Source organism: Gymnoscopelus microlampas (assembly GCF_963454915.1).
Source record: "Gymnoscopelus microlampas genome assembly, chromosome: 20".
In the NCBI taxonomy this organism is placed as follows: Eukaryota; Metazoa; Chordata; class Actinopteri; order Myctophiformes; family Myctophidae; genus Gymnoscopelus; species Gymnoscopelus microlampas.
This window is the reverse complement of record NC_139957.1, coordinates 41,167,750-41,182,443: the sequence shown is the minus strand read 5'-3', so window position 1 is coordinate 41,182,443 and position 14,694 is coordinate 41,167,750. Positions and strand designations below refer to the sequence as shown.

General features: G+C 39.3%; 1 protein-coding gene across 1 annotated transcript in view; it reads right to left on the bottom strand.

The window, feature by feature from the left end:
- LOC311036138 (proton-coupled folate transporter) overlaps positions 1 to 1,422 on the bottom strand; it is a gene marked incomplete at both ends in the record, with an annotated part of 62,444 nt that extends 61,022 nt beyond the window's left edge. The window contains one exon of the mRNA XM_084044662.1: positions 1,306 to 1,422. Coding sequence (XP_083900788.1) covers positions 1,306 to 1,422 — 117 coding nt within the window. The remainder of the gene's footprint in view (positions 1 to 1,305) is intronic.
- Positions 1,423 to 14,694: the final 13,272 nt, after the last annotated feature.

Here is a 14,694-nt window from a genome sequence, read left to right as displayed (position 1 = left end):
ATGGGTTTATAAGTGGTTACATGTCTGGAAAATACACATCAACATGAATCCAAAGTATGAAAAAGTGTGTATATGAAGCTATGAAAAAGTTTAAATCTGCAACACACTTTTATACAATGTAGTGGGGGGGTCCCTGCTTCATCTCTCTCTCAGCTAAGGGGTCCTTAGCCTGAAAAACATTGAAGACCCCTGGTCTAAGCAATATACAGCACTCAATGTTCATTGAAACCATACGATGCCAGGTAAACAATGAACCTAACTGTCTAAATAACATGCTATCTAAATCGTTGGTTCTCAAAGTGGGGTCCGGGGACCCCCAGGGGTCCTTGGGGGAATTCCAGGGGGTCCCCAGCTAAATGATAGATTGTTAGGAACCAAATGCAGCCTTATGGGTCTGTAACTCTGAGAGTGTACAAATGGAACCAAATGGACCCGTTAGGGTCCATTTGGTTCCATTTGCACACTCTCAGAGTTAAATTAACATTGATTTTACAATATAAATGGGGGTCCCAGAGATAGAAATGCCATTAAATGGGGGTCCGTAGCCTAAAATGCATGTCAAACTGGGGGTCCTTGAAATAAAAATGGTTGAAAATCACTGCTAGAGCCGTAATAAAATCTTCTCTTATGGGGGTCCTTGGCACATCTTTTCAAATAGGGGTCCGCGGGCTAACAAGTGTCAATTTGGGGGTCCTTGACATGAAAAAGTTTGAGAACCACTGATCTAAATGACATTTGAACCTTTAACCTTCTTTTGTTGTAGAGTAGAACGGTGACTTGACCAACCCATAAGGCCAAAGGACTGTTACATGTCATGACAGAGAAAAAACAACCATAAAAGAGGAACTACTGTACAGTCAGTCAGCTGCTTTTAACAAGCGCAGTCCTGACACATTACGTTACGTTCTGTCCTTGCATTGAGGAATAATTAACTGGGATGCAAACTGTGAAGTACTGTAGTATTTCACTATGCATAGAGGTTATAACTAATTACATTCCGCTCATTAGTCATTATGCACATTGTTTATTGACTGCATATACCAATCAATAGTGTGTGTGTGTGTGTGTGTGTGTGTGTGTGTGTGTGTGTGTGTGTGTGTGTGTGTGTGTGTGTGTGTGTGTGTGTGTGTGTGTGTGTGTGCATAGTATACGTAAGTATGTGTAAGTAACGTCTGAGATTCAGACCTGGGTCTCCCGAATGCAAAGCCAACATCTTATCCACTAGCCTAAAGGGGAACGGACGGACGGACGGACGGACGGACGGACGGACGGACGGCCATGCCAACCAGTCAGATGTGTGGTTACCTTGGTGATGATGAGTTGTTGATAGCATGGTGTTACCAGGAAGGTTGCAGTCATATAGAGGAAGATAATTGGCTCGACAGTGAAAATGCTCCTCAGATGCTGCAGGCGTGTTTCCATGACAACGCAGGTCCGGTCCACCCTGACCCTGTACCCCTGAACACCGGACCCGCGAAGCTGGTTGAACAAAAAAAGCAAACTTTACCTGCAATCAAGCAAAAAGCCCTTATCACCAAGAGTGACAAATTATAGGTAGTTATACTGTAGGTAGTTAATCAAACTAATCAATTTAATTCATTATTCAATTATTAAACAAAAACATTGATAATAGATTTTTACAAACAATTATATAAATCTTTTTTTCGGGACGGCGATTGAACTGTAGCTTTCAAAGTTTTTTTTTAAATATCAAAAAGATCTAAAAGGTCACAACATGTCATGAGCTTGTAGATCTGCTATTTTCACTATTTTATTGACACTGCTGTACAACAAAGTTAATCAGACAAATACATTTTTTCAATCAATTTGATTATTTAAAAAAATCTATTCAAATACAGTATACAGTATAATAAAAACAAATTATGAAATAGGTGTTTCTCCATTAATCGATAAAGTGATCAATATAATATACAAATCGATAGGTGTAGCCCTACCTGTCACTGTCGCCTGCAGTGAAAGTTGCAAGTAAACTACAACTGAAGTGAGTATAGTAGTTTACAGATTATAAACTGTTCCACAAGCACATTAAACTGTCCATAACTCCCAGGCTCTTAGTGGAACTCGCCTGACAACAGTGTGCTGTGAAAGTGATGGTTCCTTTGTTGTCACACACACACCCACCCACCCACCCACCCACCCACCCACCCACACACCCACACACACACACACACACACACACACACACACACACACACACACACACACACACACACACGTACAGTATGTACGTCATGAGTCACAAGCGGAATACAGAGTAAAGAGAAGTGCTGAGAAGTGCTTGGTCGGCAGCCACACTTCCTGGTTGTAAAGCTGCAGTAGCCAATCGCAGCTGCCACTCAGATCTTTGGCCACACAGGCCCTCAGCAGCCAATAAAAAGCCTCCTCTGATGAAGTCAGTTGAATTATATGGACCATGGGTCATAGGCAGGTCATATAGTTGTACTGCTATAAACTATACTCAATATAATACAATAATAATAATTAAACCTGTTAACCCTGGCATGCCTATTTTGGGCTTTTCACTGTATAGGAGACCATACAAATTAACACAATGCTGATGTACTAGAATAAGATACAAGTATGAGCTTGTAGATCGGCTATTTTTAAGTAGGGTTTAAGTGATGAATCTATTCATGTTTCATAAACTAAAGTTTACAAAGCGCTGAACAGTGCAATGGGATACGATAAAATGAGGCTTTAAATATACTACAAAAATGTGAAATAGATCTTACGACACACACACACACACACACACAGTCACACACACACACACACACACACACACACACACACACACACACACACACACACACACACACACACACACACACACACACACACACACACACGTGAAAAATAGTTTTTTTTCAAGTTCACAGGTGATTTTAAAAGATCCGGTGACTCAGCCATTATAGTGACTTTGAGGTAGCTTATACAGCATAAGCAGTTCCATAGCTTCAGGGCCAGAACTGCAATATATGAGGTGGAAGGTTAGAAAGTCTAAAAATGGCCAGCGTTGCTGTCGGGCAGAGAGCTCCATACTTGAACTGTTTGTACTTTCTGGGTAAAATTAACACCCTACTTGATCATACTACAGCGTCACACAAAAGCATCTGAAGTAGCAGATCTACAAGCTCGAAACGCGGCGCGAAGCGACGCGTTTCGAGCTTGTAGATCTGATGCTTTTGATGCTTTTGAATTTGAATCCTGAAAAGCAACAGTTTTGGAAATATAAGGTTTCTACCCGACAGACGACATTTTTCACAAAATGTAAAACAGAACCATGTGTTCCAATGGATCCATGTAGTTATTATTGCTCAGTCACAAGCTATTGTTTATAATTTTCATTGGTTCAATGTTCATAAAGACCCACAGACAGAATTATAATCACTTTCACTTTTTTTCACAAAACAAATAGCTGCTCTACAAGCTCACAACTTGCTTGCTGCTTGTAGATCGGTAATCTTTTGCTACTTGTGCGCGACAACCTTTTTATGACAAAATAGGGTATTAGTTTACGTAACATGTAAACATAAAATGTTGAAATATGGAGAAACGAGGTTTCTTCTCGACGGCGGCGATGCGCTCGGTCTCCTTTTGAGACGGAGGGACAGCTGAACGACCTCGGTCTGCAGATCCAACGCACCTTGAAGTATAAGGCTGCTTTTATTCATGATGGAGCCACACAAGGCCTTATAGTTCATTAAAATCACATTTGAACCGTGGTGGAAAAAGTACTCCAGTTTTATTTAACGTTTTAAGTAAAAGTATCAATACTGCAATGTAGAAATACTCTGTTACCAGTGAAAGTCTGGTAATAAAAATGCACTTGAGTGAAAGTACTAAAGTATTTGGCATCAAAATATACTTAAAGTACCAAAAGTAAAAGTATGCAGAAAGCCATTTCACAAGTTATCATAATGTCTAAAATGCATTAAAAAAATCTTTTGAAAATAGCAGATCTACAAGCAGACAAATTACATACAAGCTTAAAGTGTGACCCCACTGTCACCTTCCACGACCCCACTTGGGGTCGTGGTCTCAAACCCATAGTTTGAGACCCTCTGCTATAGACACTCGGTCAAGCCGGATGCACCGCGATGGATTCCATTAATTAACCACTTTCAAGCTAATCTCTCAAGACAGATTCTGTCAGCACCACCGCCCTAAACATATACTGTTGTTTTTAGTGGGAACAAACACAGTTAAGCACCCGGGAGGAAGTGGACTAAGAAAGGGGAGGAGCCAAACCAAGTTCCTGTTTCTACACAAAAAAGGAGGTGGTGCCCCTACAGGCAAAAACAACAACAACAAAAAACAAATGGGTTCCCAGATGGCTTTCAACCTGGCTTCCCTGTTTTGGGCATGTCATTATACGTGACAATTGTTAAACACTGTCACTTTTTTAATTCATTTTTAGATCTACCAGTGCATAACGCATCGCACCCACCCCACTGTGTGAGCTTGTAGAACGGCTGTTTTTTAGTTTTTTGCTATTTGTCGTTAAAGGAATTATATAAGAAGGCATTAGTTCTCAAAGTGGGTCCTGGGGGGACCGACCTGATGAAATATGACAGTCAGTGGTGGAAAAGGTACTCAAATTCTTTACTTAAGTAAAAGTACCAATACTGAAATATAGAAATACTCTGTTACAAGTGAAAGTCCAGAATAAGAAAAATACTTGTGTAAAAGCACAAAAGCATTGGTATCAAAATGTACTTACAGTACCGAAAGTAAAAGTACTAAAATGTTTGAAAATAGCCTAGGTATAAAATAGGGCTAAAGTGGTATGTTTTATAATATAATAATTTATATCTGAAAAGTAACTAGTAACTAAAGTTTTCAAATAATTGTAGTGGAGTAAAAGAACAATATTTGCCTCTGAGATGTAGTGGAGTAGAAGTAAAAGTATTGGAAATTGGAAATACTCCAGTAAAGTAGGTCTACAAATACCTTAAAATTGTACTTAAGTACAGTACTTAAGTATGTACAATGTACTTAGTTACTTTACACCACTGGTGACAGTGTGCAGGCAAACAGAGAGGAGAGGGCTGGGAGGGGGGTTCTAAACACCAGCCACAATCTGTAGACCAGTAGTCTAGTGAGTCAGTGGCGGATTCAACAAGTTGGGGGCTCCAAGAAAAGCTGACGTTTTCAGGGGCCCTTTAGCCAGCATTAGATTAATAACTCACCTTCTGCAAAGGATGACGAAAGAGAACACGCTTTTGTTCCCTAGGCCTACGTTGTCTTGGTTTCAGAGAGCATGGCACATCATCAGGATGGGGGGCCGTCCCCAGTTCAAATATGGTTATTTTGGGAGGTCACAGCCTGAAAAGGTTGAGAACACATGTAGAGAAGTAAAAAAAAAGGTGAGAGGGGGGAGGGGGGGTGGGGTTACCGAGAAAGATCAGACAGGCAGTGTTTTAAAGCCACATCACATTCACTTTAACCCATTCAATCCGGGAACGCATCTGTGTCATTTTAAGATTTATTTGGCTATTAAAAGAATAGCAGATATAAAAGCTCATAGCGCGGCACTGGGTACTTGTATATCTGCATTCTTTTTTTTTTTGCAAATCTTTGAATATCTATTTTTTAAAGTGAACATTTGTAACTCAAATCTTTGCTTCTGGGGGTCCCTGGAACAAAACATTTTAAGATGGGGGTCTGCGGCCAAATATATTAAAAAAAATATTGAATCTAAAAAATAGCAGATCTACAAGCTCATGGCACGGCACTCGGTGCCGCGCCATGAGCTTGTAGATCTGCTATTTTTGAATAGCCAAAGAAATCTTAAAATGACACACAGATGCGTTCCCGTGCTTAATGGCTTAAGGCCATCACATTCACTTTAAATGCCTGTGCTAGTCTGTTAAGTATATGCTATTACTGAGAGACAGAGTGATTGGAGGCGGCAGGGAGAGAGACGGCGTACGACGGCTGCTGCATGCACTTTAATTCACTCTGATGGCAGAAAACCTCCTATCTCCATAATTCAACCTTTTTATGTTTTTTTTCTTCATAAATGAATGCTCTACTTCGCCATGCTACAGCCCCGCACGAAAGAATAGCAAAAATAGCCGATCTACAAGCTCAAAACGTGTCACATCGTGCCACGTTTTGAGCTTGTAGATCTGATTAATTTTTTTGCCATTGCCTTTTTTTATGAATAAATGTCATTTTTGTCCAATCTGAGTAAATGAAGCCTATTTTGCAGCGATTTCAAATCCGCCATCTTTCTATATCCGGTTGATACCCGGTCCGAGATGCAAACGTAAATGAACCGCAGCGAGGGCGGGTCTTCACTCGGTAGAACCAGTAGAAACCCTAGAAACATACCCTACTTTATCATACATTTTTAAATAAATGCGACCATGATTTACCAAAACGCATATCATGGTGATTTAAAGAAGACTTTAAACTAGCGACTGGTAGCATATAGTATTTATGACAATGTTTATTAAGGTACTGTAATAAAATCAAGTGTAAAGTTTGTCCAAAAACCCATCAGTTTGAATAGAGCCTAATTGCTTCTTTAACCAGCAGGGGTGAAACAGCGAGACTACAGGCCATTCAATATGAACTGTCACACTTCCTGTATAGCCTCAATTTACAAGCCTGATGCTAGCCCCTTGATTGTAACACAGGTTTTCTTTCTTTTTTTTCCTGAAAAGTAAGAGTTTTGGACATAAGAGGTTTCCACCCGAAGTCAGCGACATATAGGCTCTTTAATACACACCACTGCTCAGAGTATGGAGGACAAAGAGAGAGAGAGAGAGAGAGAGAGAGAGAGAGAGAGAGAGAGAGAAAGAGAGAGAGAGAGGCATTTATCCACAGCTTACAGGTACATCATGAGAAGCAGCCTTATATAAATGTGTGTCTTGAAACCGCCTTATATAAATGTGCGTCTCGAAACCGCCTTATATAAATGTGTGTCTTGAAACCGCCTTATATAAATGTGTGTCTTGAAACCGCCTTATATAAATGTGCGTCTTGAAACCGCCTTATATAAATGTGTGTCTTGAAACCGCCTTATATAAATGTGTGTCTTGAAACCGCCTTATATAAATGTGTGTCTTGAAACCGCCTTATATAAATGTGTGTCTTGAAACCGCCTTATATAAATGTGCGTCTTGAAACCGCCTTATATAAATGTGTGTCTTGAAACCGCCTTATATAAATGTGTGTCTTGAAACCGCCTTATATAAATGTGTGTCTTGAAACCGCCTTATATAAATGTGTGTCTTGAAACCGCCTTATATAAATGTGTGTCTTGAAACCGCCTTATATAAATGTGTGTCTTGAAACCGCCTTATATAAATGTGTGTCTTGAAACCGCCTTATATAAATGTGTGTCTTGAAACCGCCTTATATAAATGTGTCTTGAAACCGCCTTATATAAATGTGTGTCTTGAAACCGCCTTATATAAATGTGTGTCTTGAAACCGCCTTATATAAATGTGTGTCTTGAAACCGCCTTATGTAAATGTGCGTCTTGAAATCGCCTTATATAAATGTGTGTCTTGAAACCGCCTTATATAAATGTGTCTTGAAACCGCCTTATATAAATGTGTGTCTTGAAACTGCCTTATATAAATGTGTGTCTTGAAACCGCCTTATATAAATGTGTCTTGAAACCGCCTTATATAAATGTGTGTCTTGAAACCGTCTTATATAAATGTGTGTCTTGAAACTGCCTTATATAAATGTGTGTCTTGAAACCGCCTTATATAAATGTGTGTCTTGAAACCGCCTTATATAAATGTGTGTCTTGAAACCGCCTTATATAAATGTGTGTCTTGAAACCGCCTTATATAAATGTGTCTTGAAACCGCCTTATATAAATGTGTGTCTTGAAACCGTCTTATATAAATGTGTGTCTTGAAACCGTCTTATATAAATGTGTGTCTTGAAACCGCCTTATATAAATGTGTCTTGAAACCGCCTTATATAAATGTGTGTCTTGAAACCGTCTTATATAAATGTGTGTCTTGAAACTGCCTTATATAAATGTGTGTCTTGAAACCGCCTTATATAAATGTGTGTCTTGAAACCGTCTTATATAAATGTGTGTCTTGAAACCGCCTTATATAAATGTGTGTCTTGAAACTGCCTTATATAAATGTGTGTCTTGAAACCGCCTTATATAAATGTGTGTCTTGAAACTGCCTTATATAAATGTGTGTCTTGAAACCGCCTTATATAAATGTGTGTCTTGAAACCGCCTTATATAAATGTGTGTCTTGAAACCGCCTTATATAAATGTGCGTCTTGAAACCGCCTTATATAAATGTGTGTCTTGAAACCGCCTTATATAAATGTGTGTCTTGAAACCGCCTTATATAAATGTGCGTCTTGAAACCGCCTTATATAAATGTGTGTCTTGAAACCGCCTTATATAAATGTGTGTCTTGAAACCGCCTTATATAAATGTGTGTCTTGAAACCGCCTTATATAAATGTGTGTCTTGAAACCGTCTTATATAAATGTGTGTCTTGAAACCGCCTTATATAAATGTGCGTCTTGAAACCGCCTTATATAAATGTGTGTCTTGAAACCGTCTTATATAAATGTGTGTCTTGAAACCGCCTTATATAAATGTGCGTCTTGAAACCGCCTTATATAAATGTGTGTCTTGAAACCGCCTTATATAAATGTGCGTCTTGAAACCGCCTTATATAAATGTGTGTCTTGAAACCGCCTTATATAAATGTGTGTCTTGAAACCGTCTTATATAAATGTGTGTCTTGAAACCGCCTTATATAAATGTGTGTCTTGAAACTGCCTTATATAAATGTGTGTCTTGAAACCGCCTTATATAAATGTGTGTCTTGAAACTGCCTTATATAAATGTGTGTCTTGAAACCGCCTTATATAAATGTGTGTCTTGAAACCGCCTTATATAAATGTGTGTCTTGAAACCGCCTTATATAAATGTGCGTCTTGAAACCGCCTTATATAAATGTGTGTCTTGAAACCGCCTTATATAAATGTGCGTCTTGAAACCGCCTTATATAAATGTGTGTCTTGAAACCGCCTTATATAAATGTGTGTCTTGAAACCGCCTTATATAAATGTGTGTCTTGAAACCGCCTTATATAAATGTGTGTCTTGAAACCGTCTTATATAAATGTGTGTCTTGAAACCGCCTTATATAAATGTGCGTCTTGAAACCGCCTTATATAAATGTGTGTCTTGAAACCGTCTTATATAAATGTGTGTCTTGAAACCGCCTTATATAAATGTGCGTCTTGAAACCGCCTTATATAAATGTGTGTCTTGAAACCGCCTTATATAAATGTGCGTCTTGAAACCGCCTTATATAAATGTGTGTCTTGAAACCGCCTTATATAAATGTGCGTCTTGAAACCGCCTTATATAAATGTGTGTCTTGAAACCGCCTTATATAAATGTGTGTCTTGAAACCGCCTTATATAAATGTGCGTCTTGAAACCGCCTTATATAAATGTGTGTCTTGAAACCGCCTTATATAAATGTGCGTCTTGAAACCGCCTTATATAAATGTGTGTCTTGAAACCGCCTTATATAAATGTGTGTCTTGAAACCGCCTTATATAAATGTGTGTCTTGAAACCGCCTTATATAAATGTGTGTCTTGAAACCGCCTTATATAAATGTGTGTCTTGAAACCGTCTTATATAAATGTGTGTCTTGAAACCGCCTTATATAAATGTGTGTCTTGAAACCGCCTTATATAAATGTGTGTCTTGAAACCGTCTTATATAAATGTGTGTCTTGAAACTGCCTTATATAAATGTGCGTCTTGAAACTGCCTTATATAAATGTGTGTCTTGAAACCGCCTTATATAAATGTGTGTCTTGAAACTGCCTTATATAAATGTGTGTCTTGAAACCGCCTTATATAAATGTGTGTCTTGAAACTGCCTTATATAAATGTGTGTCTTGAAACCGCCTTATATAAATGTGCGTCTTGAAACTGCCTTATATAAATGTGTGTCTTGAAACCGCCTTATATAAATGTGTGTCTTGAAACTGCCTTATATAAATGTGTGTCTTGAAACCGTCTTATATAAATGTGCGTCTTGAAACTGCCTTATATAAATGTGTGTCTTGAAACCGCCTTATATAAATGTGCGTCTTGAAACTGCCTTATATAAATGTGCGTCTTGAAACCGCCTTATATAAATGTGCGTCTTGAAACTGCCTTATATAAATGTGTGTCTTGAAACCGCCTTATATAAATGTGTGTCTTGAAACCGTCTTATATAAATGTGTGTCTTGAAACCGCCTTATATAAATGTGCGTCTTGAAACTGCCTTATATAAATGTGTGTCTTGAAACCGCCTTATATAAATGTGTGTCTTGAAACCGCCTTATATAAATGTGTGTCTTGAAACCGTCTTATATAAATGTGTGTCTTGAAACCGCCTTATATAAATGTGTGTCTTGAAACCGTCTTATATAAATGTGTGTCTTGAAACCGTCTTATATAAATGTGTGTCTTGAAACCGTCTTATATAAATGTGTGTCTTGAAACCGTCTTATATAAATGTGTGTCTTGAAACCGTCTTATATAAATGTGTGTCTCGAAACCGCCTTATATAAATGTGTGTCTTGAAACCGCCTTATATAAATGTGTGTCTTGAAACCGTCTTATATAAATGTGTGTCTTGAAACCGTCTTATATAAATGTGTGTCTTGAAACCGCCTTATATAAATGTGCGTCTTTAAACCGCCTTATATAAATGTGCGTCTTGAAACCGCCTTATATAAATGTGTGTCTTGAAACCTCCTTATATAAATGTGCGTCTTGAACCTTATATATAAGAGGATCTCAAACTTTTTCATGTCAAGGACCCCCAAAATTAAATGCATTTGGCCCCGTTCCAGGGACCCCGCAGCAAAGGTTTGAGTTACAAATGTTCGCTTTAAAAATATATATAAATATTTAATTTAAAGATTTGCACACTCGTAGAGCTTGTAGATCTGCTATTTTTGAATAGCCAAAGTATAAAATATGGTTAAAGTGGTTAAAATGGTTGTGAAGCTACTGTATATCAATGAATTTTGATCGCTTTTGTGATAATATTCTAAATCTGCAAACTAACTAGTAACTAAAATTGTGAAATAATGTAAAAGTTGTAAAAGTACAATATTTGCCTCTGAGATGTAATGGAGTAGAAGTAAAAGTACTAAAAATTGGAAATACTCAAGTCAAAATTGTACTGAAGTACAGAGCTTGAGTAAATGCACTTAGTTACTTATTTACAACACTGCAGGGCACTCGGGTGGGGGAAGCTGGGGGTTCAAATATTAGTTTTATTTGATATTTGTCATCGCACGTATACTGTCCTCCTACGGGCTGGAGTGGTAGTACCTGTCAGCATGGGAGTGTTGGGCGGGAGGAGTAGGACGAAGATGGTCTTCGTCCTCCTGGTGGGGGCTCCTCAATGGCAGGTGAGCCAGTATGGTTACAACAGCAGTAGCCTCAATCTCCAGGCTTTTATTGTTTAGTTTTGCTAAAAAATAAAAGCCTGGACCAGCACGTCGGTGTACCGGTATAGGAAGTGTTTAATTTCCCCAACCAACCAGAGTGCAGTGGGCGTCGCTCGTAATGGCGGGGCGGGGGCTGACGGACAGATCGGTGAACCAATGGGATCAGGCGCATTCTCTCCGCGCTGATTTTAAACCCGCCCCTCTATACACGAAAGCAGGAAGGCTAGTGCAGCCTACAACAGCAGTAACACAACACAGAAATGTGTGTGGGGAAGAATTAATTGGCATAACCTCTCTTTCCCTCTTAAAAAAAACAAGGAAAAAAGAGCAAGGTGTAAGAGCAGGCTAGTAACATTATAAATGTCATGGTTTTGTACTAAATTACCTCTCGGGGTCCCATGCTGATGTAAGACAGCTCAGATATATAAACTTGCCTTGGGCTTCATCCATCCGTCTGACATTCAACTGTATTTAATTGAATTTGGGGCGTTATCGTTCCAAAGAGAGGTCCATTTCAGGATGTCCGCGGAGAACCCTGCAGGCTGTGTCGGGTCGTGTTGACACCGATGGTGCTGAAACCTCGTATCTCCATGTTTCACCTTGTTCCAGGTTTTCTTTCGTAAATTTATATTTGTTTCGTTCAAGAGTATAGCAAAAATAGATAGCAGATCTACAAGATCACATGGTGACGCTTGTAGATCTGTTATTTTCAGTTGTTTTGTGCCCCGCATACCTGCAACACCTCTTAGACGGTTTGATAAGTACAGCTCGCTTGTTCCCCTCGGTCACTTTCCGACTGTATTATTTTAAATGTATGTTTGCATCGTTTGTGCTTTTCTCAGACTTGCTAATTAACCCATTCAATCGGGGAACACATCTCTGTCATTTTAGATTTCTTTGGCTATTCAAAAATAGCAGATATACAAGCTCATAGCGCGGCAACGCTTTAGTGCTTAGAATCAGTGTTGCCAAGTCTGCTTATTAGAAGTGACTTTGGGCTTGTTTTTCTGTAAATTGGCAGTTGCATGTTGCTTGTTTTTGGGCTTGTTTCTAAAGTGTATTGCTTATTTGGGCTTGCTTCCTATAATGTAGTTTTAAACTAGTGGTTCTCAAATATTTCCATGCCAAAATTAATATGGATTTGTCGTCGTCCCCCCTCGATACGACGTGGGGGGAGTGGTAAAACTGGTCGCTTCTTTTGGGCTTGTTTTTTCATAGACATGGTTGCTTGTTTCTCTGGCAATCTGGCAACAGTGTCTGTGGAGGCTGGACGGCTAGCTGCAGGCTGCAGAGACAGAGTATAGGGGGCTCTTCAGTGCGTACAGAGGGCCTGTGGAGTGGTCTCTAACTCTGGATGTGAGGCACAATTTGCCGTGCAGAGCCTGGGCCATAAGTCAAGCAAAAGGTCTGTGGTGAAAGCTGTGCTCGTTCGAAAGCTTCAATTATAAACCGTTTCTGTTTAAGCCTTTTTTCATGACTTTCCATGCTCCCTGTTCCTATCTGAAAGGCATCCGGTCGTTGCTGTCGGGCAGAAACCTTGAATTTCCATATTTCAGCTTTTTATGTTTTTTTAGCGGCGCTAGCCGCTCTATACCTTTAGGTATAGAGCGGATCCTGCTCTATACCTGACTTTGTCCGTGTTCACCGTCAACGTTCTGATTGGTCAGACCCGTCAACGTTCTGATTGGTCGGACCCGTCAACAAAGTGATTTGTCAAGCTTCACGTGACACATGGCTATCAACACATTATAAACACATATCGATGACAAAATGTATCAAAGGCGCCGCTACCTTCACACAGGGTGTGATTTTTATTTTTACGCCCTATACTTCATCGTACAACAGTGTCACACAAGAGTAGCAGAAACAGCAACACTTGTATGATGAGAGAAAGTACAGTGAAAGGGTCCGCCAAATCTTTGTGTAATATGATTATTTGTTTTACCATAACCACTTAAACCCTAGCGTCCCTTTTCTGAGGAAAACTTTTGCCAAAAATAGCAGATCTAGTTCACAACGCCTCGCGCTGCGAGGCGTTGTGAACTTGTAGATCGGCTATTTTTGGCAAAGAGGTAAAGGTGTAGAGGGAAAAAAGAGCAGACAAAGTAAACAAAAAAGTATAATCTGAAACACAATTTTATGCAACATAGAGAGGGTCCCTGATTCATCTGTCTCTCAGCTAGGGGGTCCTTGGCCTGAAAACATTGAAGACCCCTGCTCTAAATGTCTATAAACCTCATTCTGAATGAAAAAAAAAAAACGTTTTTAAACAACTCTTTCTCTTGTGAGGAGAAGATGGTCCTCCTCACACATGTCTATTTCTCATACTCTATAGCTTGAGGAAGTGAATAGAACATGGTGCCACTTATCTATTGAACTCCACGGCCCTGTTCTGTTCTGTGGCTTTGAATGGTACATGTCCTCAAGATCCATGCTTGGGGGGACATTTGGCCCTCACAAGAATAGCAGCACACACACACACACACACACACACACACACACACACACACACACACACACACACACACACACACACACACACACACACACACACACACACACACACACACACACACACACAGTAACTAAGTACATTAACTCAAGTACTGTACAGTACTGGAGTATTTCCAATTTGCAGTACTTTTACTTCCACTCCACTACATCTCAGAGGCAAATTTTATACTTTTACTCCACTACAAGTATTTGAACACTTTAGTTACTAGTTACTTTGTAGATTTTGATTATTATTACAAAACATACATTAACCACTTCAGCCCTATATATATTGCGGCCATTTGAAAATAGCCGATCTACAAGCTCACAATGCATCGAATCGCGACGTATTGTGAGCTTGTGGATCTGCTATTTTCAAAAGATTTGTATACACTTGAAAACTTGAAACGAGACATTCTGCATAATGAGTACTTTAACTTCTGGTACTTTAAGTACATTTTGATGGTAATACTTTTGTACTTTTACTCAAGTAAATGTTGAATTCCGGACTTTAACTTGTAACAGAGTATTTCTATATCGCAGAATTGATACTTTTACTTAAGTAAAAAATGCGAGTACTTTTTCCACCACCACCACACACACACACACACACACACACACACACACACACACACACACACACACACACACACACACACACACACACACACACACACACACACACACACACACACACACACAC